Source organism: Furipterus horrens, unplaced genomic scaffold, assembly GCF_987537825.1.
Source record: "Furipterus horrens unplaced genomic scaffold, mFurHor1.1.pri manual_scaffold_3, whole genome shotgun sequence".
Classification (NCBI taxonomy): domain Eukaryota; kingdom Metazoa; phylum Chordata; class Mammalia; order Chiroptera; family Furipteridae; genus Furipterus; species Furipterus horrens.
This window is the reverse complement of record NW_028327173.1, coordinates 13,090,056-13,116,996: the sequence shown is the minus strand read 5'-3', so window position 1 is coordinate 13,116,996 and position 26,941 is coordinate 13,090,056. Positions and strand designations below refer to the sequence as shown.

The 26,941-nt window shown below is 51.7% G+C and overlaps 1 protein-coding gene across 2 annotated transcripts in view; it reads right to left on the bottom strand.

Annotated features, from left to right (window-relative positions):
• ALPL (alkaline phosphatase, biomineralization associated) overlaps window positions 1–26,941 on the bottom strand; it is a 59,318-nt gene that overhangs the window by 8,352 nt on the left and 24,025 nt on the right. Inside the window, exons 1-7 of one of the 2 annotated variants that reach the window (XM_090271482.1) lie at window positions 19,414–19,571; window positions 11,214–11,389; window positions 6,499–6,618; window positions 6,043–6,158; window positions 4,797–4,971; window positions 3,862–4,037; window positions 592–735 (exon numbers count right to left, since the gene is read on the bottom strand). In XM_090271482.1, the coding sequence (XP_090127608.1) occupies window positions 592–735; window positions 3,862–4,037; window positions 4,797–4,971; window positions 6,043–6,158; window positions 6,499–6,618; window positions 11,214–11,274 (792 nt within the window). In that variant the 5' untranslated portion in view covers window positions 11,275–11,389; window positions 19,414–19,571. Of the gene's footprint in view, window positions 1–591; window positions 736–3,861; window positions 4,038–4,796; window positions 4,972–6,042; window positions 6,159–6,498; window positions 6,619–11,213; window positions 11,390–19,413; window positions 19,572–26,941 lie in introns of those variants that run through there. The other variant, XM_090271483.1, reaches the window with a different exon arrangement.

The window sequence follows — 26,941 nt, the reverse complement described above, 5'->3', positions numbered from 1 at the left end:
AGGCCAGAGCCACTCTGGGAGCCAGAGCTCGGGCCCTTCCCATGTTCCAGCCTCCCTTCCCCAGCACGTGCTCTCGCCCCGGCCACAGCCAACTCACTGTGAAGGGCTTCGACCTCAGGCCTGCCACCTCTGCCTGCAAGACCTCCCGATACTGCCTCCCCCCTCCCTCCCCCCCTCTGTCAGGCCTTCTCGGTCTCTCCCTGTGGTCTGTCCCCTCTGGGTTCCAGTAGGTCCTAGGCATCCCGCCATCCAAGCACACAGCGTTCCATGTTCCCTTGACCACCGATTCATCATTTGGACCTCACGCCCAGCCAGGGGCCCTGCACACAGTAGGGGCTCGGGTGGACTGAGCGTCCAGGCAGGCTGTTCGTTCCTTGGCGCGCCCTCCTCCTTACTGCCTGTCTGTTTCCATCGCCCTCCCCGAAAGGAAGGAATTGACTGATTACCTACTATGTGCCACTCATGTATCTGTTATACCATTTGAGCCAATTGAGGTAAGAATTACGACCACATGAGTGATTCAGAGAGGGTTCACCCAGCCCCGTCCCCACCGCAGGCCACCCTGCAGCCATCTGGTCCCTGAACGGCCACCTTATGTCTCGGTTTGAAGCTCTTCCAGATGTCAATGAGGTTCAGGCCGTCCAGCCTCGTGCCCCTGGCCTTCTCGTCTTGCTCATACTCCACGTCGCTTGTATTCTTGGGGAACATGTACTTCCGGCCGCCCCCCATGATCACCTAAAAGGGACAGGCGCCATCAGTACCCGGGGCTTCGAAATGTCCAGAAGCCCCAGTGACCCCTGCCTGGTGATGGCCTGGAGAGTCCTGGGCTCAGTCTACACTGCTCTCCTGAGCCTCTGCTTTTCCAGCCGGGGGAGAGGACAAGAGGACATCCTGAGTCTCCTGGGACTGTGCTCGGGGCTTCGGGGTGAGATGTCGGAGGTACTGATGACCCCCCCCACTGGGCTTTCCAGAGGCCTGACGCGTAACTCCCACTTGTTCAGACACATTATCTCCCTCAACTTTACACCAAGGCCACAAGGAAAACTGTGCCTCCATTTTCCAAATAAGGAAATGGATGCAGAAATCTGATTTCTTTTCCCCAAGACCACAAGGCTGGTAAGGGACAGAGCCAGGATTCGAACCGGAGGCTTCTTTCGACCCTGGCACTGGGGCCCCGGCCATGGCCGCAGAGCCCATGACGGAGCCTCCAAGAGCTTCCTCCCCCCGGTGCCTGCAGGCCGGAGGCCTCGGCCAGGGAGGTCTTGGGGCAGCCCAGCCGGGAGCCTGGGCAAACAGCAGGCCGGGGCTCAGGTCTGTGTAGTCCCCGCCAGGCTAATTTTACCCACCACACTGCCTGCACGGGAGGGGGGACGCGGGACTGTTTGTTTTCCTTGGGAATCCATGTTTGAAGTCCTGACTATTTTTAAAACGAGGCCAAGAGCATAACAGCTGCCGCCCACAGTTACCACCACACCGGTGTCCTCCTGCCACCACAGGCGTCAGCCCAGGCCACCGCCCTGGCTGACACCTTGGGAGAGCGGAGCCCGGCCGCGGCAGGCCTCCGATCCACCGCCCCCCGGGCCGACTTCTCAAGGCCCCCTTCTCTCTACCTTCCACTCCGTTTTCCTCCTGGGAACCCAGGTTCTGTGGGGAGGTGGGGAAGGTGCCCCAGGACCAGCCTGGATCATGGGGACCTGAAGGGGACATGGTCTGAATCCTGACTCTGTCCCTTCTTGACCAAGGGTCTGTCACTTCTCCTCTCTGAACCTCCTTTTCCTTTCCTATAAAGTAGACATGACACCCCCCCCACAAGACTGTCACAGCCACGGACTGTGACAGGAGGACACGCAGTAACGCAGCGGTCCTGGCCTCCATGGAGGGCGTTCTCACTGGCATGCGGAATTGGAGGTCACAGTATTTCCAGAGGGGCAAATTCCTCATGGCCAGCTCTAGCCAGGATCTCTGGGGATGGGGCTGGCTGTGAGAGGAAGGGGGAAAGGGGGCCTCGGGTCACTGGCCCTTTGCCCCCCCACATTGTTCCCACAGAACCTGACCCCTTGGCATTCTCAGAGTGGAAATGAAGCCCCCAATCTTCCTGCCTAGAGCCTCCTCATTTCCAGCCCTAACAGAGACTTCACACGGGCTCATTAAACTCCCAAATAACAGACTTGCTGTTTGGTTTTGGGGTTTGGGTTTGTGTCTTTCTTTCTTTCCTCTCTTTTTTTTTTTTTTAGGCAAAAGATATTTATTTTCAGGGCGGACACCAGGATTTTTGTTTCATGTACAGCCTGGGGGCTAGGGGCTGGGGGCTTTCGGGTGGTGGTTCAGGGCCGATGGGAGAGAAAAGGATGGGAAAGAGAGGAGAGGGAGGAGGGGCAGCACTCGCCCAGTCCCTCCTCCTCACGCTTGCCCTTGCTCAACCCCCAGTGGCCCCTGAGGACGCCCCTAACCGACTGGTCACCCCCGCCAGAGAAATCTTCCCTTAAGCTCCTGTACCCCTCTCAGGCTGTTCCTGCCAAATCTCTCTGAAGAGCAGCCCCATAATTACACCCTGTGCTTGTACAACAAATGTTCTCACATCCATGACCTCATCTCAGCCTCCAGCGGTCCAAGGAGGGGGCACGGGAGGCTTTCTGCTGTTGTTGTGCAGGTGGGGAAACTGAGGCTCGAGGAGGAGAAGTGACTTTTCCCAGGACACAAGTCAGGTGAAGGCAAAGTCAGGACAGTGGCTTTGCCTCAGATATGCACTCCCTAAAAGAGTCAACAGAACTCTTTGTCCGGAAAGGGGTGTTCAATCCACCATCAGGAGAAGGGGAGTCATGGGTTGGTACAGGGGCCCGGGGGACCTTAGAAACTGGGGGACAGAAGGTGGATCTGAGAGCCAGCAAGTCTGTCTGGTAAGATTAGAAACAGAGGTAAGGGGTAGGAGGGATCTCTGGGCTTCCTCTGAGTCTCACTGAACCCCCATTTTAGGCTCAGGGGGCCAAAGTCCCTTCGCCCCTTCACCCGATCCCCAGAGTAGATAGCAAGAGCCTGAAAAAGAAACGAGCCAGAGATTCCCATTTAAGGAGAGAGAGTGAGACCCATGTGAACATGAGGTGGACCATGTCTGGGCTACATGTGCCCACTTACACACATGAACCTGCTCAGCGTTTGAAAGCTGCTCACGTTTCGGGGCTCCGATAAGTGGCTCATGAGTAAATGCTACCACTTTCTGAGCTCTCATTAGGTGTCAGGCCCTGTGCTAAACCCTACAGGGATAATTTTATTTAGAAAGGGGAGGCTCAGATGAGATTCTGCGGTGGGATCCCAGGTACATTTCACAAAGGGGTTGTAAAAGAGAAGGCTGGATGAGGTTACGTGGCTGATCCAAGGTCACGCAGCTAGCAAACAGGTCATGGATTTGAACCCAAGGAATTTATAATTGAGAGCCTGTGCTGACCACCGTCCCCATGTTCTCGGAGCTCGCTGGATGGGCACCTGAGACACGTACCTGCGTGTGCCTGTGGGAACGTACAGGCGCGCGCTCCCCTCGGTGGCCGCTCTGCCACCCCCGCCTCCCTGCCTTGTGGGGCTGCAGCGCCAGGTTCCAATTTAGGAAATAATCCCTGGGCGCCTGGTTCTTGAGGAGTGGTGGCGGCCACATCAGGGTTTATCCCTCAGCCCCACCGCAGAGAAATCCTACAGAGCCTCTCTGCCCCGACCACAAATCCCCTAATGGGCTGGGAGCCCTCCCAGGTGTACGGGGAGCCAGGCCGAGCTGCTTCTCCCGTGCCAGCCTGCCCCCGAGGCCTCAGGCCCACCTGGGGCCCTGCCTCACAGCCCGCGGGTCCCTGCACTGGCTGCGGCCCCTGAACTCGCCTCAATGTCCCTGATGTTGTGCATGAGCTGGTAGGCAATGTCCTTGCAGCCCTGGCTCAGGGCCTCCGGGGGCATCTCGTTGTCCGAGTACCAGTCCCGGTCGGCAGAGTGGGCGTAGGCGGCGCTGGGGGTGGCGTGGTTCACTCGCGTGGTGGTCACGACGCCCACAGATTTCCCTGGGGTGTGGGAGAGGAGGGGTTGGCTTCATCTGGGGACGGCGGTGTCCAAGCTGCCTTCCTTCTACTAAAGACTGGCCTCCCGCTACTTGCATGCCTGCCTGGGCCTCAGTCCCCCCACCAGTACTAACGGGGGGATGGCGACTTCCATATACCCTGGCAGCTCAGACAGTCTACTCCTGGAGAACTCCTGTGAGCTCCTGGGCTGGGGTCCTCCCCTCCAGTGTGGACCCTGCAGAACCCCACTCCTGCGGGAAGCACCCCGATTTCGCTGGGTGCCCTGCAAGAACACAGGGGCCCCTCCTGAGGGCTCTCGGGTGGTAGTGTTGTCACCTATGTCATCTGGCCTCATACCCTGACTCTAAAGTTCCTGGGGACATGGGTCAGGGGCTCCTGATTCCAGGAGGAAGGGAGGAGGAGACGTTTGCTGAACCCCCACAGGGCTGGCACTGGGCTAGGCCCCTTGCCTTCCTCACACCAAGCCTAGGAGGGGGCTCTGTTTTCATGCCCGTTTTACAGGGAAATGAATGGACTCAGGGAAGTGCTCCAGGACCGGAGCCCACATTGGAATGGGTTCCTAAACCACTAGCCTTCCTGTCCTGGACGGGAGCCCATGAGTATTTCAGACTCTCAGAACACTGGAGCTGGGAGGGCCCGGGAGAGCTTTGATCTACCCTGCCCCCATTGTACAGGTGGGAAGACTGAGGCCCAGGCACGCCCCAGAGCTGGGCCCCCGTCCCCACCGCGACCCCCACTCACCAGCGTCCTTGGCCCAGCGCAGGATGGAGGTGACCTCGTTGCCCCGAGTGGTGTTGCACTGGGAGCGCTGTGTGGCTGCGCTCACCCCCACGGTGCCCTCGTTGGCCTTCACCCCACACAAGTAGGCAGTGGCCGTGCCCGCACTGTCAGGGACCTGAGCGTTGGTGTTGTATGTCTGCGGGTGGGGAAGGGGCGTTGGGACATGGCCAGGCCCTGGCCCACCCTACTGCCCACGCACCCCCACTCACACCATGGGGCCTGGGGCATGAGGGAGACAGTGAGTTCTCCCACGGCCCTGACTGGGCCCTGATGTCCCCCGAGGTCCCCCAGAGCCGCAGGATCGCCTAGCTGCCTGCTTCCTGCCCCCACTCCCTCTGCCCTGGCAGCCAGGGCAGCAGGAAGGGGCAGAGAGGCAACTGGCTGACACATGGAAATGCTTGGCAGACGGGCCAGCCAGCGCCTCTCCCTGGGTCTGGGGCTGTAGGAGCCAGCAAAGCAGAGGGAGAGGCAGGTGAGTCCTGCAGAAGGAGGGCAGGGCTGGGGGAAGTGAGGGGGGGGGCGGATCTAGAATGGGGAAACGAGGAAGAGGCTCCCCTCCTTCAGACCTCTAGTAGAGACCCTGAAACTGTCTCCCTTCCCTACCAACCTGAGCGCTCCTTAAAGGCACAGAAAACATTACAGTCAGGCCCTGCGTTTCCCTTCGAGTCTAGAGAACCGTTATTACGAAACACCAGCACCACCGCCAGCAGCACCAGGAACAGTGGCTACCACTTCACGTCAGTCATCTAATTAACCTGCTGAACCTCCTTGCGGGGGAGTGAATGCAACAGAACCAAGAGGGTATGTATCTGTATATACTGCACGCTTCCCTTTATGTCAAGTACAAAAGCAGGAACGGCTAATCTATGGGCGGGCGGGCGGGGGCTAGGGATGGGAGGGGGGCCCAGGGCGACCTCTGGTTGCAGTCATGTTCAGTTTCTCCACTTGGATGCTGGTTATACTGACGTGTGCAGTTTGTGAAAATTCAAGCTGTGCACTCGTGCACTTTTCTTCAACAGATTTTTAAACGTCAGTGAGCTAAAACCCTCAAAATAAAGTCTTGGGAAGTAGCTGCTGCTGTCCTCGCTTCACAGTGGGGCCTCGGAGACCCCAGGAGGGCCAAGCACCTTGCCAGGGCCCTTTCATGCATGTTGTCAAGCTGAGAGGCGAGAGGCTTGGGCGCTGCGGGCCTGCAGCTGGAGCTCACCTTGGAGAGGGCCACATGGGGGAACTTGTCCATCTCCAGCCTGGTCTCCTCCCCGGGGTTGTGGTGCAACTGACCCTTGAGGATGCGGGCCGCCGTCACCGTGGAGACGCCCATCCCTGTGGTGGGGAAAAGGGGGCCTCAGCCTCTCGGGCTTCTTGCCTCTCCAATCAGCCTTCTCGGGCACCCATAGCTCTCTAGGCTGGGCAGTGGGCACCAGGGTAGGGTTCTGTAAACGGACTGGGCAGGCCTTCCCTCCCTTCCCTCCCCAGACCCTCAGGGGACCAGCTGACACAGCAGACCTTATGAGTCCACAGCCTGGCCCCCTCACCTCTTAAACATGCTCCCCAGGGCTCCAGCCTCTGCAACACAGCCCCCTTCACCTCTGGCTGGCTCTGTGGGCCGCTACCTAGGTGCCCTGTCCAGCCCCGCCCTCAGGCCCCAGGCCCCAGGCCTCACCGTCTCCCAGGAACATGATGGTGTTCTTAGCCACGTTGGTGTTGAGATTCTGAAGCCTCAGGGCATTTTTCAGGGTCTGCTGAGCTTGGTCTCTCCAGTACTTGGGGTCTTTCTCTTTCTCTGTACAGTGAGGGAGACAGAGTTATTGGCATGGGGCGGGGGTAGCTTCTAATCCCCAGACTGACATACACCTCAACTTCTCATGCTTCAGGGGAGGTGCCAGGACTTGGGGAGGGAGCTGTGCTTGCCCATCTAATAGTCATCGTGTCGTTTATAACCATATTCCAGTTCAATCCTCCAAATAAGCCTGTGGATCCTGGGTCTCCTTACATCTCAGAATGAAGAAACCAAGGCTCAGAGACACCAAGTAACTGGCCCAAGGCCACACAGCACTGGCAGACACTGGCAGAGCTGGGTTTCACTCCAAAGCCTGGGCTCTTTTCTTCTTCCCAGTAGAGGGTCATTCTGCTAAGGCAGCAAATGAATTTGTGCTAGTGCAATTAGGGAGGTAATGTTTAAGCTGTTCAAGAGAACAAACTACTTCCAACTGCAGGAGTCCCCAGATGTCTCCAGCCATCAATTATATGCTCTGCTTGGCTTACTCATTAAAGTAGGTTCAGCAGAAACCTGACTTAGTGACAGCATTAACGGCAGTGCTGAAAAGCGAGACTTACCTTTTGTATAAAGGCTTGCCTTTTGTTTAAGGTGGCAAATTGAAATAGTTACATTAGTTACATACGCTCTCACTCCTGTTAGAATAAATTAGCATGTTCAGCATCCCTCATCTTGAGATAAGATGGAACCAGGCATGCTCTCTCCTCTTTCTCCCTCTCCCTCTCCCTCTCGGTCTCCTCCCCTGTGTGCGTCCAGCAGTCAGTCCTCCAGGGGAAAGACCACAGCTACGTGCTCGATGGACCTCAACTACCTACCCTGCCCTGTGCGCCAAGTATCCGCTGTGTAGACATGTCACCTCTCTGAGCCTCAGTTTCCTCCCCTTCATATGCTGTTTTTGTACCTTCCCCTCAGGGTCTTATAAGGACTGGATTAGATAAGGCGAGTGACTACCCTGACCCACAGGAGAGGATTAACCCCTCCCCAACTCCCTAATAATTCCATCACCAGACCTGGACTCCCTTGTTCTTCCAAACAGAGGCCCAGGCTCCCTGTCCACGGGGCTCAGGGGCCTCCCCACTGTCTGCCGGGCTCGCCTCTGGACTCAGGCCCCATTAAATCCACACATCGGACTGCCGAAGCCCGGAGGTGGAACTCCGTAGGGTCCCTCTTTTCCAATGGCCTCCCACTGCACAGAAGGGAAGGCTGAGGCCAGGACGGGTGGGAGGGTCTTATCCAAGGCCGCGCCGCGTGTTCGTGGGCTGAGGACACGACCCTCATCCCTGGGCCCAGCTCGGGCGTGAGCTGCCTTTCAGGACGGCTGTGGGTACTGGGCACAGCGCGCCTTTCTCGAGAGTACGGTTTCCAGGCAAGTGCCTGGTGCTTCACACACACGGCCTGCTGAGGTTGCTGAAATTATTTCCCCCACATTCAGAAATGAAACACAGGGTGCTGGGATTAGAGCTGAAGAAGAAAAACAGGAAACCCACATGTGTGTGGGGCTGTGCCCCTGCCTTGGGGAGGTGGGGGGAGGTGGGGGGAGGTGGAAGGAAGCAGGTCTCGACCTCAAGCCTTGGGCCCATCCATACTTCACACCCTTCCCCAAAGAGGTCTCCCCTTAGGTCACCCCCACCCCAGTTCCTTAGCCTACCTCCTTCCCCCTTACAGCCCCCAGCATCATCTCTCTTTTCTGAAAGGGTCTGCTGAGTTCACTAATTTCAGACCCCAGTGGCAGTCCCCAGCCGGAGCCTTGGCCCTGCCATCAGCTGTGTGCATACATACAAGTTCCTGCCACTGTGGTCTCTGCCCCAGGAAAGGGAGGGAACATACCTGCCTGTAGGCCGTATTAGGACTAAATGAGGTAAAGCCTGGGAAAGGGCTCCGGCCAGTGGTTCTGATCAGGGATCCCACTGGCTCTGGGCTGGTTCCAATCTCCTTCCTGCCACACACACCACAGTGCCCAGGCTTTGGTCCAGAACCTTCTGCGGCCATTTGGGTGCCATCTGGGGGGTCCTGCCCCCCGTTGCCCTGCACCTGTGGCCCCTTCTCCACACAAGCTCTGTTACCAGTTTGCCAAGTTTCCTGCTGTGCTTGCTCCGGGCAGGACCCTTGTCACTTTCAGCAGAGCCATCCCAGGGCTTGTCCCTCAGAACAGTACAGTGGATGTCAAACTGACTGCATTGTCACTTGAAGCCATGAGAGCTTCGGACAACTGAGTATCCGAAGGCCATTATTTTCAGAAACCATTAAATGCCACGCTTAAATGCTATGTAAAGAGTACTTGCCATCGTCCAGTAGGTGCTGTGCGATTTTGTTTACGTGAAGTTCAAAAGAGGCAAAACTCATCATTGGTGGCAAGAATATGCCTAGTCACCTCCTTTGGCTTGTGGGTGGGGGTTGGGGTTGGTTGGGAAGGACACAAGAAAGTACATTGGTGTCTCATGACTGGAAATGTTCTTTCAAGTCATCAAGCTATATGTATAAGATGTGTGTACTTTAATGTAAGTTACACCAAATACTTTTTTTAAAAGAAAACATAATGTACTACCACAGCACGTGCATCAAAATGGCTAAAATGAACCAGATCACAAAAGCCTGAATTGCTGAATATTTGAAAATTTCTCATTTTGTCACTTTTTCATTCTTTCCCTTTCACCCATCTGTTCACTCACTTTTCACCTGTGTGGGTTGTGAGTGCTGAGAAATCAAGGACTCGGTCCCAGCGCAAGCTTAGGTCCCAAAGATACACACTGAAAGGCATCATGGTGTTACAGAAACAGGGGAGTCCAAAAACAAACCCCAGAGTTTGCGGCTGGGAGATAGGCAGCAGGAAGCAGCTTTCAGGATGCCCTTGCATGCCTGGAGCTAGTGGCTGGAAACATTGTTGCAAAGATCCGCTTTACTTCCAAGACTCAGGAAGATGGGAGGGATCTTGAACTGTGGGCTGGTACGGAAGAAGCAGACAGAGCCTAGTAGGGTTCTGTGAATGGTCAGAACTGTTTGCAACACCCACTGCGTGAGAGGACGCAGGGGGAGAGAGGAGGCAGGGAGGAAGAGAGAAGGAGCTGCGGACATTTTGGGCTGGCTCTGGCTCTAGGAGGCTCTCTCTCTCAGGCTCTCTCTGGCCCTCACGCCCTCACTCTCTGGCTCTTGTGGGCTCCCTCCATCTGGCTTGGAGAAGGGATCTCCAGGCTGCTTTAAGAAGAATCTCTTGCCAGACTGCTTTGAGAAGGAGAGGAGATCCATGCGGTTTGCAGGAAGAAGGCAGTTTACAAGGAGGCTGAGAATCCAGGCGTTCCTGCATTGAGAGCTGGCGGGCACCACAGCACAGAAAGGACCTCCCCAATCAGAACTGAGTGATTGGCAGCTACTGGTAAAGCTGAACTGTGCCTAGGAAGTAGGGAAACGGTGTTTCTGACTTTCCTAAGACTGGCCAGGTCTGGGAGGGGGAGGCAGAACTATGTGTAAATAAACAATCCTTTTTCTTTTCACCAAACTGTGGTATTCAGAGTTATAATTCTGGTGGCGGGCAATCGGGCCCCTAACAAAACAGCCCGTGGGTTCTGTTTCAATCGTAGCAGCCCAAGGGTTCTGTTACAATGGGATCGCAGAGGGAGCTCAGGTTCTATTCCCAGCTCTGCTATGGACTCGCAGTGTGACCTGGGAGGGCCAGTCCTCTGTACCCCAATTTTCTAATCTTCCTAAGAGGTCCCCCTCCCTGACAGACACTATGACTGTCCCATGTCCTTACCACAATAGCCTTAAGGAGAAATTATCTCTGCCAAACAGATGGAAAAATTAAGGCTCAGAGAGGACAAGGGGAGAGCTTCCAGCCACATAATGGACTGAGCCAAGGAGGGCTCCCCCTTTCTAACTACAGGTACTGAAATGCTGGGAGTAAAAAACCAAAACAATTAAAAACAATACATCGCTTGAAAAAAGAAGAAAAGAGGGAAGCGAAATACCCAGAAATTAAGAGGAAATTCAAAACCAGAGATGTAAACAGAAGCTGATGCTGAGGGGCCCTGGGGGTGCCAGACAAGGTCCAGGTCTAGGCTGAAGCTGTTTTAATGTGCACGTTTGGCCTTGGAGCTCTGGAAGGGATGGGAAAGAAAGCCAGTCGTGAGGAATGTACACTCAACTCCAAATCTGAGCCAGGGCTAAATGGGGTCTGAGTTTATAGCGTAAGAACCTCAAACTGAGAAATGAACATAAAAACTTATGTAGAATTCATTGAAAACTTAAATGTAACATGGCATTGTAGAAACACTTCCATGTGAGTCTTCAATTGAAAACAAAACAAAACGGCAAGAAGTACAAACCACAAGGGAATGTACTGCTCCATGAGGTAAGCAGACAAAGCCTACAGGAGACTGAGCAGACCAGGAGTTGGAAGAGTTTATAGAATAAGTTACACAGGGGGCACACGTGACCTATAACATGAACACACGCAGTGGCAGGGCTGGGGTTTCCTGTTCCGAGCATTTGTTTCCTGCTCTTAAATACTTTGGATGGCTCCATGACCCCGAACACAGACAATGCCCTCATCCCATCCTACCTGCAGCAGGTCTTCCCCACCGTCCACCTGTGCCCCCCAGTCCTACCTGGCACTAAGGAGGTGGTGAGGCAGGTGCCAATGGCCAGCACTAAGAATGGCGAAATCATGGTGCACTCCAAGACCTGTTCTCTCTCCGGGGCCCAGAGGTACAACCGACGTGGGTGGGAGGAAGTGGGCTAGCAGTGGTCAACCTGTTAACTGATGTTAGCTGATGTTCCGATCCTAGAAATGAAAAAAGAAAAAAAATAAAAGACATGTGGGCCACAACTCCAGAGTTAATACATTCATTCACTTAATTTCTTTGTTGGTTCATTCATTAAGTAGTTACTGAGCACCTATTACAGGCTGGGACCAGGGTTACAAATCTAAGTGGTCCCTCCCTCAGGAAGCTTAACCACACAGTTGTTGAATTTTATTTTTAAGTATATTTTACTGATTATGCTGTTATAGTTGTCCCAATGGTCGTGCATATAAGTTCTTTACATTTCCTATACTATTCTTAACATCCCCCTGTCTATTTTGTACCTAACAATTATGCTTCTTAATCCCTGTACCACCTCCCCATTTTCTCCCTCTTCCCCTTCCCAGCTGATGAGCCTCCACATGATCCCCATACCTATGATTCTGTTCCTATTCTGGTTGTTTGCTTAGGTTTTTTTATTTTCATTTTTTAGATTCTGTTGTTGATAGTTGTGAGTTTATTGTCGTTTTAATGTTCATAGTTTTGATCTTCTTTTTCTTAAAGAAGTCCCTTTAACATTTCATGTAATAATGGCTTGGTGATGACTAACTCCTTTAGCTTTACCTTGTCTGGGAAGCACTTTATCTGCCCTTCCACTCTAAATGATAGCTTTGCTGGATAGAGTAATCTTGGTTGTAGGTCCTCGCTTTTCATCACCTTGAATACTTCTTGCCAGTCCCTTCTTGCCTGCAAAGTTTCTTTTGAGAAATCAGCTGATAGTCTTATAGGAACCCCTTTGTAGGTAACTCTCTGCTTTTCTCTTGCTACTTTTAAGATTCTCTCTGTATCTTTCACCTTTGGCATTTTAATAATGATGCGTCTTGGTGTGGTCTTTTTTGGATCTAGTTTGTTTGGGACACTGTGCTTCCTGGACTTGTATGTCTATTTCCTTTGCCAAATTTGGGGAGTTTTCCTTCATTATTTTTTCACATAAATTTTCAATTTCTTGCTCTTCCTCTTCTCCTTCTGGGACCTCTATGATTCAGATGTTGGTATGTTTAAAGTTGTCCCAGATGTTCCTAAGCCTCTCCTCATTTTTTTCAATTCTTGTTTCTTCATTCTGTACTGTTTGACTGTTTATTTCTTCCTTATGTGCCAAATCATTGACTTGAACCCCAGCTTCCTTCTCATCACCATTGGTTTTGTGTGGATTTTCCTTTTCTTTACTTAGTATAGCCTTTACTTCTTCCCTTATGCATTTGCTACACTCAATCATGTCTGTCAAGTCTGTGAGGATCATTATCACCAGTGTTGTGAGCTCTGCATCTGTTATTTTGTCTACCTTCTCATTGCTTAGTTCTCCCACTGAAACCTTGACCTGTTCCCTCTTTTGGGCCATACTTCTGTCTCCTCATCTTAACAGGCCCTGTTGTTTGTTTGCCTCTGTGTCTTAGGTAAAGCTGTTGCACCTGTTACGTTGTAGGGGCCAGAGCCTTAAGTATTTGTCAGTGCAGGGCGACCCATTTCACCACGTTGTGGCACTGTATGTGGAGGAGGGGTCTAAGAGGGAACAATGCTGCTTGCTCAGCACTCTCCCTTTTCCAGGCACTTCTCCCACTTTTCATACGGAAATGGCACCCTTCTAGCTGTTTCCCTCATTGTGGTTCCCTGAGTGGGTGGGTCTGCAGATGTTCTAGGGCCATAGGGCCCTCTAAACAAATGGATTCTGCTGAGAGACCGGCACTTTCTTCCTCTGCCCCAGCCCCCACTGGTTTTCACAGCCAGAAACAATTAAGCTTTATTTTCCCTGGTGCTGGAACCATGAGCTTTGCAGTCTGGTCTGGGGCTGGGGTCGCTCCCCAGGTGTCCCTCCTGACTTATAATATGTGACTGTGCTTTCCACCAGCTGGCCACAGCCTCTGCGTTGCTGCCACCATCACCACCACCACCACCGCTGCCACCACACCGCATCCTCTCTGCCCCAGCTGCATCCCCCCACCTGTCTGGATAAGTATTTCTTCTTTATGTCTTTCTTTGTTGGACTTCCATATAGTTCTATTTTCTGGTGGTTCTGGTTGTTTTTAGTTTTGAGGTAGATGTAATCCTTCTTATGGTTGTGGAGGGAGGTGAAGCGTGTCTACCTACGCCTCCATCTTAGCTGGAAGTCTCGGTTGTTGAATTTTAAATGAGTACTAGGCTGCAAAGTGGTTCCTTCCATCCCGCAAGAGAACTCCCATTTTCAGTCCATCTGAACGCCCCAGAATTCAATTTTTCTGTGGCATGCATCAAACTGTAGCATGCATTAGAAACTCCTAGAGGGATTGTTAAACTAGATTCTACCCTCTTCACCCCCATCCTCGCCCAGAGATTCTGACTTCATTGCCAACAAACTCTCAGGTGATGCCTCTGCTGCTGGTTCATGGGCCACACCTTGAAAAGCATTGTTCTAGAACATCAGTCTTCAGGCTTTTACTCATCTGTGTCTTGAGAACAGAGACAAAGAAAAAAAAAAAGTCTATCCTTTCTTAGAAGGACACCTACGTTTGCTACATTCTCTTCTAGAGCTTGTCATTTATGGTGACAGATATAAAAACTATAGGCATGGCATACAGGAAAAGACTGGCAATAAGGGTGGACATTTCTGAATAGTAACATCACAGATGACTCCAATAATTTTTTCTGCATTTCCCAAATATTCTTCTGTGTTGAGATGTTACCTTTATTAATTTTTTGGAAATGTTGTTTAAAAAAAACGGCTGGAAGGAAACACACCAAAATGCTAACTGTGGCTTTCTATAGGCAGTAGGACTGTGAATGATGATTATTTATTCATTCATTCTTCTTCATTTTATTTTTTGAATTTTCCAAATTGCCTAAAATGAGCCTGTATTAATGTTATAAGAATGTTTTTAACTTGGGGTTATCCTGTTAGGTTCATGAGGGATAATCCCACTGGTAGCTGAGAAATGTGCTAACTCTGTTGTTTATAAATGTTACTGGAAGATTAAGAATTTTAAGTGGCAAGAGCATCACTGGGAAATATTGTTATTATTTCCATCAAAACCAAGATAAGAATGATTATTCTATTTCTTGTGAGTGTTAACCTAAAACACATTTTTTTTTTAAGTCTCAGATAAGACATCCAAAAAGAATTGCAATTCTGGGAAGCACTGATTCAGGGAGAAACCCAAATGGCATTTTGATTAGGAGTCGAAGGAAAGAGGTATTTATGAGAAAGAGAAGGGGAATAATTACATCAGTAGGAGGAAGGAAATTTTAAGGGTACAGCTACATTAACATAGTGGTGATAATTCTAAAGAATGTCATTAATTATCAGTCAGAATGCCATAGTCATATTTTTTGCTTTCCTGTTCTTTTTGCAAACAGTTGTTTGACTACAATGCTGATTTAGGCCTAGTCCAAAGGTTATTTTGCCCAGTTTTAATATCCCAAGGGTTTGAGGAGTAACGAGTGCAAGGGCAGTTCCTCTGGAACGGCAGCTCCAACTCCACTTTGGAGTTGTTCTGTTTCTATTATTTTTTACATGAGAAACAGCAGGGTGCACAACACACCACCGTTTGTGTTACTGTCATGATGGATAAGAAAGCACTCCACCAGTGAAAAAGTGATCTTGATTCAACCTTAAAAACATACACACTGGACTCCAGGGCCCAGAGGCAAGGGTCACCAGCACCACATGCCACAAAACACCATCCACTGCACAGGCCTGTGCTTTTCCACCCTCTTACTCATCCACCCGGCTCCTTAAAAACCCAGCTTGGCAGTGGGGGAAGGGGAGGCGGGAATGGAAAAGACATACCCTAGTTCTAACAGCACGCACTCAGCTCTGAGTGATGGCATTTCAAATTATTTCTAATTTTTAAATTCTCCTTTAGTTTCCAAATGTTTCTAGAGTAAACCTGAACATTATTAAAATGTTATTAAATTGATGTACAATATTGATACATTAAAATATTATTCAAAATAGCCCTGGCTGGTGTGGCTCAGTGGATTGACCGCCGGCCTGCAAACCCCCGGGTTGCCAGTTTGATTCCCAGTCAGGGCACGTGTCTGGGTCGCAGGCCAGGTCCCCAGTTGGGGGCATGAGAGAGGCAGCCAATCTATGTATCTCTCGCACATCGATGCTTCTATCCCTCTCTTTCTCCCTCTTGTCCCCTCTCTAAAAATAAATAAAATCTAAAAAATTTTTTTCCAAAAATTTAAAAGAAATTTAAAAATATTATTCAGAATAGTTTAAAACTGAGGTCAGGAAGCCTCCAGGATGATCACTCATGCCAACATGCTACCTCTGAACTTCATACTATTTCAATCACTAGCTCCCTGTTTTGGAACTAATAATTCTTTCCTGATCCGTCTCACCTGCCACACTGGGAGCTTCTAAGAGCAGGGACTTTGCCTTGTTTGTCTGTGCTCCAGTGCTTGGCACAGTAAATATTTACCTCAGTTGAAAGCCAGGGCTCTAGGCTGGGAGGGTAGGAGGAAGGAAAGAGTCACCCCAAATCCTTCCTTTGTGTGTGCAGAAAAGTCCAAGTGTGGGCAAGGGTGTGGAACTTCCAGAGTATCCCCGCACTGCTGGTGGCAAATAGATTGGTACAACCACTTTGGAAAACTGGCAGCTCCTCACGGGGCTGACACCATACCCATGCCCTTTGACCTGTTTATTTCCAAGTTCACTAAAACTAAAAGACATGTAGAGGAATGTTCCTATCAGTCCCATTCCTAGTGACCTCAAAACTCTTCAGCAGGACGATAAGTACATGGTGGGGGTTCACAGGATGGAAATCTACACAACAATGAGAACAAGTGATGGATAACTCCCCAGACAACATGGTGAATTTTGGGAAGGCAAGGTTGAGTGAAGGAAGCAGACCCAAGAGTACATGCAGTGCAATTCCCATGATACAAAGGATAAACACTAACCAAGGGGGTTAGAAGACCTGCTAAAGTCTACTTTGGGGGTATGGAGACTGAAGGGGGCACAGGGGACTGTGAAGGGCTATTCTGTTGATTGATCTGGGTGCTGATCAACTGGCTGTGTTCATTCTGAAAGCACGAAAAGCTGTCAATTTGTGATATGGATGCTCTATGTATGTATGTTATATTTCCATAATATAAAAACACTACTCTCTGGGAGCTTATTTAAACAATCTATAAAGGACAGAGAAAAAATGAAATAGGCCTGTGTACTGCACATAGCTCACTGGTTATAGAGTCTTTCACCATGATTTCTCACCAATAACCTATACAGTGGACAGAGAGGGACTTCTGATCTCTTTGTAGGTGAGAAAACCAAGGTTCTGAAAGGAAATGTGATTTGCCCAAAATTACAGACAAACAGGTAGCAGATAACCCTGACTACAGAGCTGTTGGTTCCAGACTTAGCAAGGAGGTTATCACCAGTGACCCCCCCCAAGGGTGGGGCTTCTGGTCCCCCAACTGTAGAATGAAGACTCTGAAGTTAGCACGTGTACATTTGTGTCACCTCCACAACAGTCAGGATACAGACGGTTCCACCATTGCAGAAAAACTCTCTCATGCTGTCTCATTGTAGTCACAGAAGCCTCCCCGCAACCCACCACCCCTAACCCTGGCAACCCCAGCTCTGTTCTCCATCACTATCATTTGATTGGTATTGTATTAACTCTGTAGACCAATTTGGGGAGGGTGTACATCTTTGCAATGTTCAGGCTTCCAATCATGAATTCAATTCAGGCTGCCTCTCCATGAATCTCATTTTTTGTGTGGTTTTCAGCATACAGATCCTGTATGTGTTGTTAGATTTATACCACTGTATTTCACTTTGGGGGGCACTATTATAATATCACTGTACAAAGAAATACAATTGATTTGGTATTTTGATCTTGTACCTTGTGACCTTGCTAAACTTACTTATCAGTTCTAGGAGTTTTGTGCGTATGTATGTGGGTTCTTTGCCATCTTCTAGGTAGATAATCATGTCATTGACAAATAGGGAGAGTTTTAGTTGTTGCTTTCCAGTTGGTATGTCTTTTATTTCTTTTTCTTGCCTTATTGCACTAGCTAGGACTTATAGCACCATTTTAAATTGGAGAGGCAAGAGTGGACATCCTTGCCTTGTTCCTGATCTTAGAGGAAAAGCGTTTAGTCTTTCAGCATGTAGGGTGGTGTTTTGAGGTGTGAGATGGAGTAGATTTGGTGGGAAAAATAAGGAACATGGTCTTGCACATGTTGAGTCTGAGATGTCTTTGAGAAGTGAAGACATCAGTGGACAGCTGGGTATACCTATCTGGCATTTGAGAGAGAGGTCTTGGCTGGAGGTATCTACTTGGGAAACCTGGGCATATAGGTGATATTTAAACCTTGGTAAAACTTGATAAGTTCATCTAGGAAGAGGGAATGGGGACAGAAACAACTATATGATAAGAGTCCTCAGAAAACAAGGAATTGAAAAGAATTCCTTTAACTTAATGAAGACTTTATAGCAAAAAACTACAGAAACCATCATGCTTCCTGGAGGAAAGTTTGGCATATCCCCCTGACTGCTGGTTTGTGAGGATTTGGGGCAACCCCTCTGTGCATAACTAGGGGAGTGCGCTAATAAAGGCAGTGGCGGTAGTACCTCTGTGGCAGTGGTATTAAAGCCAGAAGTCAAAACAGTAGTATGAATGAAGCTTAAACATAGGACTGAGTGAAGAATGCAAAGAATAAAGTGCAGTTATATAAGCCACACCCACATACAGAAAACCGCAAAATTTACGAAGACACATACAAATTTAAGGACATGTTAAACACATTAGCATGAGGACCTTTGGGGAGTGGCGGGCTTGGTCGTGGGGAACAGGGATGAAGGGGAAAAATGAATAAATAAAGCAGGAACTGAGCTCATGATCGTACACCACGCACTGAGAGACATGACTTACTCAACTCTCTGCACCTAGAGTCCAAAACAAACAAGTAATAAGGAAAAATAACAGTGAACAGTGGCCTCAGGAGACAGAAAGGCTCATCCAGCCCTGCATGATTATGCTTATTTGTTTGTCTCTCTTCTCTGCTAGACGGATGCTTTGTGACAGTAAAACCCGTCTTATCCATCTCTAACCCCACGCACACTGAAGCAGCTCCTAAATGCTAACTGAATGAAAGACCCCATGGTAATGGCTGAAATATTCTGAATTCTGGTCCCAGGGAGGTGACATTGAGATCGGCTTGTCCTGGAGACTGACACTTGCCTCCTCCCATTGCCTCTGCTTAGAAAGGAGAGGGGGTGGGAATCCAGGAACCCTTCAGAAGCTAGACTCCCCTGCTGGCTCCTCCTCCCATGCTCCCACCCCTACGCTCCCACCCTGACTCAGAGACTCCGAGTCTGCTCTCTGGCAGCCTTGGGTCATGGGTTCCATGGGGCCCAGTCTGGGTCTACGGGGGCCCCGGCTGCCCACCACCCTCTGCCAATGCTCTACCAGCTCAGAATGGAGCATCTGAATGTGTGTCAAGCCCATCACCCCCACCTCCCAGCCGGACTGTCTCTGCCAGGCTCCCAGCTACGTGCCCTGATTATTCATGACAAGTGTGCAGACGCCCTGGCTGGCTCGGGCTCGGGCTCGGGGAGAAGGACCAGCTACTTGGCAGGTCAGGGAGAGAGCTGAGGGGCTGGGCCTTGGCCCTGAGTCAGCATCCTGGGGCAGAAGACATGGCTGCCCTGGGAGCTGGGCAAAAGGCCAGGCCGGGACTGGGTCTCAAAGGTCCAGGGCAAATGACAGAAAAATAGAACAGATAAAAATCACTACCATTTCTTGGGCCCTCTTATACCCAGCCCTGTGCTAACTGTTTACATCTGTGATCTCACTGAATCTTCTCAAGTGTTGCTAGACCCCCATTTTACAATTTAGGAAACTGAGCAAAAGCTTGTCCACAGCCAAGTGCAATTCAACCCCAGGCTAACCCAACTTCTCTGAGCCTCAGTTTCCCCATCATGGGGAGGGAGAGAGGCTATGCCCGCCCTTTCCCTATCCCACAAGAGCAAACAGAAGCTAAAGGAGAGGGAGTCGGGCCCGGTGAACTCTCTTACCTGAGTGGTCTGGCCAGGCGGCAGGTGAAGAAGCACAGCAGGCCCAAGGCCAGCACTAGGAAGAGGATGCTGAGGACTGCTGTGAGGACCAGGTCCAGGGTGGGGGACAGGAGGGCCATCTTGAGGTGAAGAGGGTTGTCAGGAGTGGCCTCCACACCCTGTACACGTCTGCTCACACTAGCCTTGGGCGCTCACTCCAAAGCCCGGGGTCAGTGGCCAGTGACCTGGCTTTGTCCCCAGGTTAATCTTTGGGGATTAGCCCAGGAAGGATGACATGGGCGGGGATGAGCCCACAAAGTTCCCCTCCCCCAGCCGGATCCTTTCATACCTGATTCTTGTTCACTCACCTTTGTTCATTCATTCTTCACTCCCAGACATTTACTGAGCACCTGCTGTCTACCCAGCTCTGTTCTAGGTACTAGGGACTCAGAGGGAAGAGAGCAGACACAACTGCTGTTCCCTTGGACATTTCTGCCTGGCCAGGGTAGAAAAAGCACCTACTGTGTACCAGCACTCTGCTGGCATGCTGTGGGGTAAAAACAACAGCAGGAAGGGAACCCTTGGCCACATCACAGTCAGTTTCTCCCCAGCAGTAGAAGTGACTGTGCCCCTCACTACGAGACCTGGAATCTGAGTCTGCACTGAACCACCCAGAGGGGTGAACCCATGTTCAGAATACAGGGAAATGTTTTTATTCTTTTTTAATCTTCACCAGAGGACGTTTTCTCATTGCTTTTAGAGTTGGGGGTTGGGCATCAATGTGAGAGAGAAACATCAGTTGGTTGTCTTTTTGTATGCACCCTGACCAGGGATCAAGTCATCCACCTGGGTGTGTGCCCTGACTGGGAATCGAACCCGTGACCTTTAGGTCTACAGGACAATGCTCCTACCAACTGAGGCACCCAACCAGGACCAGAGAACTCTTACTGAGCACCAGCTGTGTGCCAGGCCCCATATGAGCCAGGTCCTAGTGTCCTCACTTACAGACGAAGGAATCAAAAGCTCAGAGGTGCAATAGTGGAGCCAGAGTTTGAACCCAGATCTTCCGGCCTCATCAAACTGTAACCCCAGCCCCTCCCTGCATGGCTTGTGAACTGGGATGACACCAGCCTTGCAGGGGAGCAGCGAGGCTTCAGCCAAGTCTCCACCAGGTGTCAGCCCAAAGCCAGCGGTCACCCAAGAAGATGGTACACAGGCTGGAGGTAGCCAGGCTGCCACCTACCTGGAGGAGCCCCTTCTGCTTCTGAAGTAACCCCTCCCCCTTTTCCATTTTCTCTTGGGTTCCGACAACATCTCAAGAAGTCAGGATGGCGGAAGTACGGTTCCCATCTTACAGACTCAGAAACTGAGGCTCTGAGAGATGATGCCGCTGGACCCACGCAGCCTCGAAGAAAGGCCAGCGGTGCGCCGATGAGGCCAGGCCTTGGCGAGCACCCTTCCTGCCTCCCAGGGCCCCTCGCATCCCAAGATCAGGGGAGGTGCTTTCACCCTCTTGGTGCCAAGGGAGGTCCTTTCTCCCTCACCCCAGAAAGGCCACTGAAGTCACCATGAAAACAGGAAAACCAGTCACATTCCTCTATCAAACTGTTTTCCTTCTCAATAATCCCTTAACTCGAATTGTATCAGATCCTCACAACATCCTAGAGTTAAAAGGCAGGCTGGGGTTTATTAGCCCCTTGGATGTACAGGGACACTGGGACTTACCAGCGAAGTCATTCAGTAAGGCGTCACATAGCCAGCAAGCCTGGTCCAGGCCCCAGCTCCATCACTTCCCAGCCACGTGGTGTTGGGTCCATCCCTGCACCTCTGAGCATCCTGTCCCACTCAGGACAGCACCTGGGTGTGCTGAGTATGACATAGCTGACCTTATTTTAATCCTCATTTACCACCCTGAGAGCCGCATATAGGTGTCCCTCTTCCCAGGTGGGGGAATGGAGGCCGGGGGCGGGAAGATGTGGAGAATATAACCCAGGTCACACAGATGGAAGGTGCCGAGCCAAGCCCTGTGCAGGGAGTCACCCTTGCTCCAGGCTCTCTCTACCACAGCGTCGCTCCCCACCCCACCCAACTCCTGGGCCTGGGACACCCTCTAAAGCTCCACCCCCAGCCAACCCTGTGTTTCCCAGCGGTACCTGGTGGGGTCAGAGGGACAGTTACTTGTTGTTAAAGAGCCTTCAATCCAGAGGTCACAATCTTGGAATGTCTGGGCTGTGGAAGATCCTTTGAGCAGATTTCCCCAATTGTACCAGAGCACAAAAATCACTTGGGGTGACTGGGGACAAAGTCTTATTCCCAAGTGGTGACCCAGGAGGGGTACGGACTGGAAAGGACATGAAGGAACTTTCTGGGGTGATAGAAGTGTTCTTAACAATGACCTGGGAGGCAGTAAAAGTACATATACTACATGTAATAACTTGTCTGGTGGCTAATGACCCCGCCCTGCCTGTGCCTTTAGGTGTCATGAGGATCTGATAAGAATTGAGTTAAGGGAGTGTTGGGGAGGGGGGGCAAGGGTTTAGTTGAATGGAGTGGCTGCATTCAAATCTAAGAAGAGAAATTAGCCCCGGCCAGTGTCATTTTCCTTTGTTACAAGACTTCTAAATCTTTGTAGTCCTCTCTCCCCTGATGACATTGTTAAATGAAAGTTAAAATCTTTGGATTATTAGCCCTGACTGGTGTGGCTCGGTGGGTTGGGTGTAAACCTACAAACCAAAGGGTCACTGGTTCAATTCTCAGGGCACATGCCTGGGTTGCGGGCCAGGTCCCCCATTGGGGTCGTGCCAGAGACGACTGATTGATGTTTCTTTCAGACATCGATGCTTCTCTCCACTCCGCTCTTTCTCCCTCCCTTACCCTCTCTCCCTCCTTTCCCCTCTCTCTAAAAATAATTTTTTTAAAAGAGAAATTAAAGAGACACCCCTCCCCCAATTAATTCCTGTTCCCCTCACCCCATACCTACTCAGTCAGGGTCTCCCTGGCATTTTGCTTGGGAAACTGGGCCTTAGAGATTATCCCATTGCCCAGATGGGAAGACTGAGGTCCCAAGTAGAGGAAAAACTTACCCTGGATCTCCCAGCTCCTAATCACCATAGACACACACAGGGAACAGTCAGAACCAGCCTGGAGCCAGCTGGGAGCCAGTCCTCTGGGCTGTCAGCTGGGCCTTCTTGGCTCTTTCAAAAGTAGCTGTGGCTGTAGAGTGCCAAGTGCACGCTGTGCTCTCGGTGTGCGGAGGAAATGGGTTGGGGGTTGGTGGGGGGGGGCCCTGAAAGACCAAATCGGGCTGCAGCAGCTGCCCAGGGAGACAGCGCTGCTGAAGATCAGCCCAGGAAGGTTTCAGCTGCAGGGTCAGGGCCAGGGGATGTGGAATCTCTCACTCCGCCAAGTCTGGTGCCTCCAGCAAGCCTGGTTGGCCGGGACTTGATTCATTCACTGGCAGAATTACTATGGCTGCCATGAAGCAGCCTCTGAGTGAAGGGCTCAGAAGGGAATGTGTGGTGGTCAGAGTGGGCTACAGGTCAGACCCAAGGAGGGACTTCCCAGAGGGCAGTGGGCCAGGTGCTGGGCATGGCGCACAACTCAGACCTCTAGCTGCTGACCGCCTCCCAGCAGGAAACAAAGATGGGAGTGTCCAGGGAGGCTTGGTGGCAGCCTGCCTGCTTCCAAGCCATTTTGTCTTTAGGGCTCTGATGAGATGCCAGCTGTCCCCCAAGCACCTCCAGACACAATACCTCTGTACACTGCGTTCTTTGGTCCGGAACGGTCCTTGCTGTTCACCCGCTGAGGTCGTACCGCCACCCATTCACCTCCACCTCAGTTCCGTTGGACGGCCCCACCCCACCCTAGTCAGCAATTACAGCCCCTCCCCAAGCTCCCAGAAACCCAGGCGGGGTGCTGAAGACCTTGTTGAATTTATGAATGTCTTCATGTCACCTCCGCAGCACGGGATGAGCTCCTAGAGAGCAGGGATCTTGCTCTGATGATGGTGGCAGCCCCTGTCCTGGTAGAGCCTGGCACACAGCCAGCCGAGGGGGGAGTGTTGGTAAGGGAGTGGAGGGGTGGCGAGGTCAATGGTGATTGGCTGCAGAGGCCAGGCAGCCATTAGCTGGCCTGCTCACCTGGAAGGCCCGCAAGGCCTTTCTAGATCTAAGACTAGAAACCAAAATCTCGCCTGCCTGCTGTGCACCTCCATTTAGCGGGAGGTATTTGATTCAAGGGGTAGAGGTCCCAGTTCTTACAGTGAAATGGGTCTGTTTCCCGAGAGAACCAGATCTGTATGTCTCCCTCTCACACACATGCACAAACCCGCGTGGGACGAGCAACCCATCAGGCAGCCTGATGTTTTCCTCCCGAAGGAGAGGTAGCGAGAACTTCCAGGGTCAGCCCAGAAGGTTCCATGGACGGGGTGGGAAGAAAGCCAGGCTGGAAGGTTAAGATGCACAGAGAGAAAGGACACTCCCCATACGAGGCGGAGTGGGTGATGGCGAGGAGGCGACCAACACTAGGTGACAGGGCACAGAGAGGTGGCCTGCACCCACCACCAAGGGCTTTGCTCCCTGAGCTCAGCCTGGACAACGGCAGCCCCTTTGCACGCCCACCTCACTTACAAGCCTCTTCGCCAGCCTGTTTTATAGGTGCGGACGTTGAAGCTCAGATGATCTGCCACTTGCCCCAGGCCCACACAGCAGAGCTGGAACCAGGAGCCCCAAGGGTCTGGGTTCCAGAGTCAAAGATTTTCTGGGGCACCCTGGGGAGCCTCAAGAGTCTTGAGGCCACAAACTGGCTCTGAGGGCAGATGACTGGAGCCAGAAAATATTCAATGGGTGGGAGGAGAGCTGGCCACAGGGAGGCAGGGGGGAGATGGCAGGGCCCAGGGACACTGTGTCTGAGGCCCGGGTGGCTGGAGCGCCCACACAGAGGAGGGTGGGGGGTGGTTGCTCTATGGGTACACAGGCTTCCACCGTCCCACGGAGGGGACATGTTCTGTCCCAGACCACCTCACTCTGGGCCAAGCCTGGAAGCTGAGTGGGATGGGAGTGGGGCATGGGCTGTGTTTCTCTGAGATGTTGGCCAACCACCCCCCACCCACACTCTGGTACTTCACTCAACAGCCCTGCAGCAGGACCCCATCTGGTACTAGATGTGGCTCTCCCATCCTTGCTCTCACACTCCATAATCGGGAAGGCACAGAGAGGGCACATGACCTCCCCAGGGTCACACAGCACATCAGTGGCAGGGATAGGTCTCCCATGAATCAGCTGAGGATCTGAGGAGCTTTTACTGGAAGCAACGTGGTGGTCTGCAAGGTATAGTGTGGATGCCGGTGTCTTGAAATTCTAGACATTAATGATCTGTGTCAACTAAAGAGAACATTTCAAACTGAGACTATTCTAGAAAAATCCTTATTTCACTTAACTTCCCATTGTGCTCTTAATAATAGTGAACCTTTCATAGCCCTTACTATGTGCCAGGCATTGCTCAACTCATTTAATCCCACAACAACTTACGGGATATTATTAGCCCCATTTTACAAAAAAAACAGAGAGGTTAAGTAGCTTGCCCAAGGCAACACAGCCAGTAACTAACTAAGCCAGACTTGAACATGACTTGTGGCTGTTTCTCTTTCCCAGAGAAAAAGTGCAAACTCCTAAAGCAGCGGGCAAGACTGGAAATGAACCACACCTGTTCTCTCTGCAATGTGCACATTAGGCGTTTTTGTAGATGAGTGGATTCCCTGCAGCTACTGTTTGACTTGCTCTTCCCGAATGGCGAATGCCGTTTCTCTGTATGTGCGTCACAGCCCCCGGAGGGAGGGCTTCTCCTTATTCCCTCCTTTGCAGAAGAGAGTTGCGCTGACTTACCCAAGCCCACACAGGAGAGATGGCCTAGAATCATGTCTAAGAATGACTGAGTCCAAGTGCCTAAGCGGTGCATCACGCCTGTGGCCTGCCCTGCATCAGGAACCACCTGGGACTGGCAGTGGGGAGAGGGGAGGGCCTTAGGCTCAAGACCTGGCTCCACTCCTGGCCAGACCAGTGACCCTGGACATACCCCGCCTCCCCCACAACCCCGTACCTTCAGCTGGTCCTGGTGCAGGACACTAGACCCCATGGCTCTCCCTGCTCCAGCCCCCAATGCCCCACACACCCTGGCAGCCTCCATTCCACAGATGGGCCCCACACAGGCCGTGGAAGAGGAGGGTGAGGCAGCTCTGGACTGTGGGGAAATGGGCCATGAACTTGCTACTAGCTAGGTGGTAGCCAACACAAGCAGCATCCCTAGACGGCGTGTGCAGGGGGCTTGCGTCAGAGCGGGGTGTACACTGCTGTTCCCGGGATGACGCTCGCTGCAGCTGGGCCCGTGGACAACAATGTTCCTCACTCTCCCAGAGAATCTTCCAGCTGGCGGAGACGCCTGGCCGCCATTGCATTTGGTCTTCCCAGTGAGCCCGGAGGGTAGCAGGGCAAGGGCCATGTCCTGGCCCCCAGATGAGAAGCCAAAGGCACACAACTTGGCAGAGACCCCCTTGCTTATTGGCTTCTTCCCCTTGGGCACGTCACTTTACCTTTCCGGGCCTCAGTTTTCTCCTGCGCGCAGTGGGGATAATCAGAGTGAGTGCCTATGTCACCGCGCTATTGTAAGAATGAGAATTCAATAACATTGAGATAAAGGCCCAGCGTTCGGCATGTGTTAAACACTCAATGGACGCTCGCTAGTAGTAATTGTGGTAACGACTGTGCCGGGCATTGTTCCCAACGCTTCACATGCATTAGTTAGTCTAATCCTCCCCGCAGCACTATGTGGGAGGTGCTATCACTGCTCCCACTGTACAGAGACGTTAAGTAACTTGGCCAAGGACGCACAGCTAGCAACAGGACACTATGAAGAGGGAAGGGCAGAAATTCTTAATGGACCACCTACTACGTTGCCTGCAGCTTTTGTTCAGTTTTCCAAGAACCCAGTGAGGGGAAAATTGTCAGCTCAGGGTCAGAAGAGAAAATTAAAACTCAGAAAGGAGGAGGGAGGTGGAAGGTCACACAGTTACAGCGTGGGATAGCTAGGATCTAGGCCAGGCCTGTCTGGCTTTATAGCTAGTCACATGCCAGCTCTGTCCAGACGGAAGACCTGATGTCCCGACCACCTCAGATACGGGAGGCCCGCGTCAGTGTGGTAGGTGACCTCACTCCACCAGTGGGTGAGTGTGTGTGTGTGCACATGTGCGCTGGGGCCCTGGCAGTGAGTGCTGCGGGACTCCCAGTGTGTGTGTGTGGGCACTGCCTCATGACCTCACGTCAGACTGTTCTCTCCGCCCTGCGGCAGCTCTTCCTGGGCTTTCATGTGATTCCAGCCTCCTTGGGACCTTTTACAACTGGACAAAGCACTGCTTCTATAAAGGGAGGGGCTTCGGTCACACTGGTCCCTGACGTCCCAGGCCAGCCCCTCTGGGTTTCTAATTCTGTACAGGGAGGCTAAATACTCAAGGGTTGTATCCTCACCTGTGAATCAGGGACAATTAATGCCATTCTGC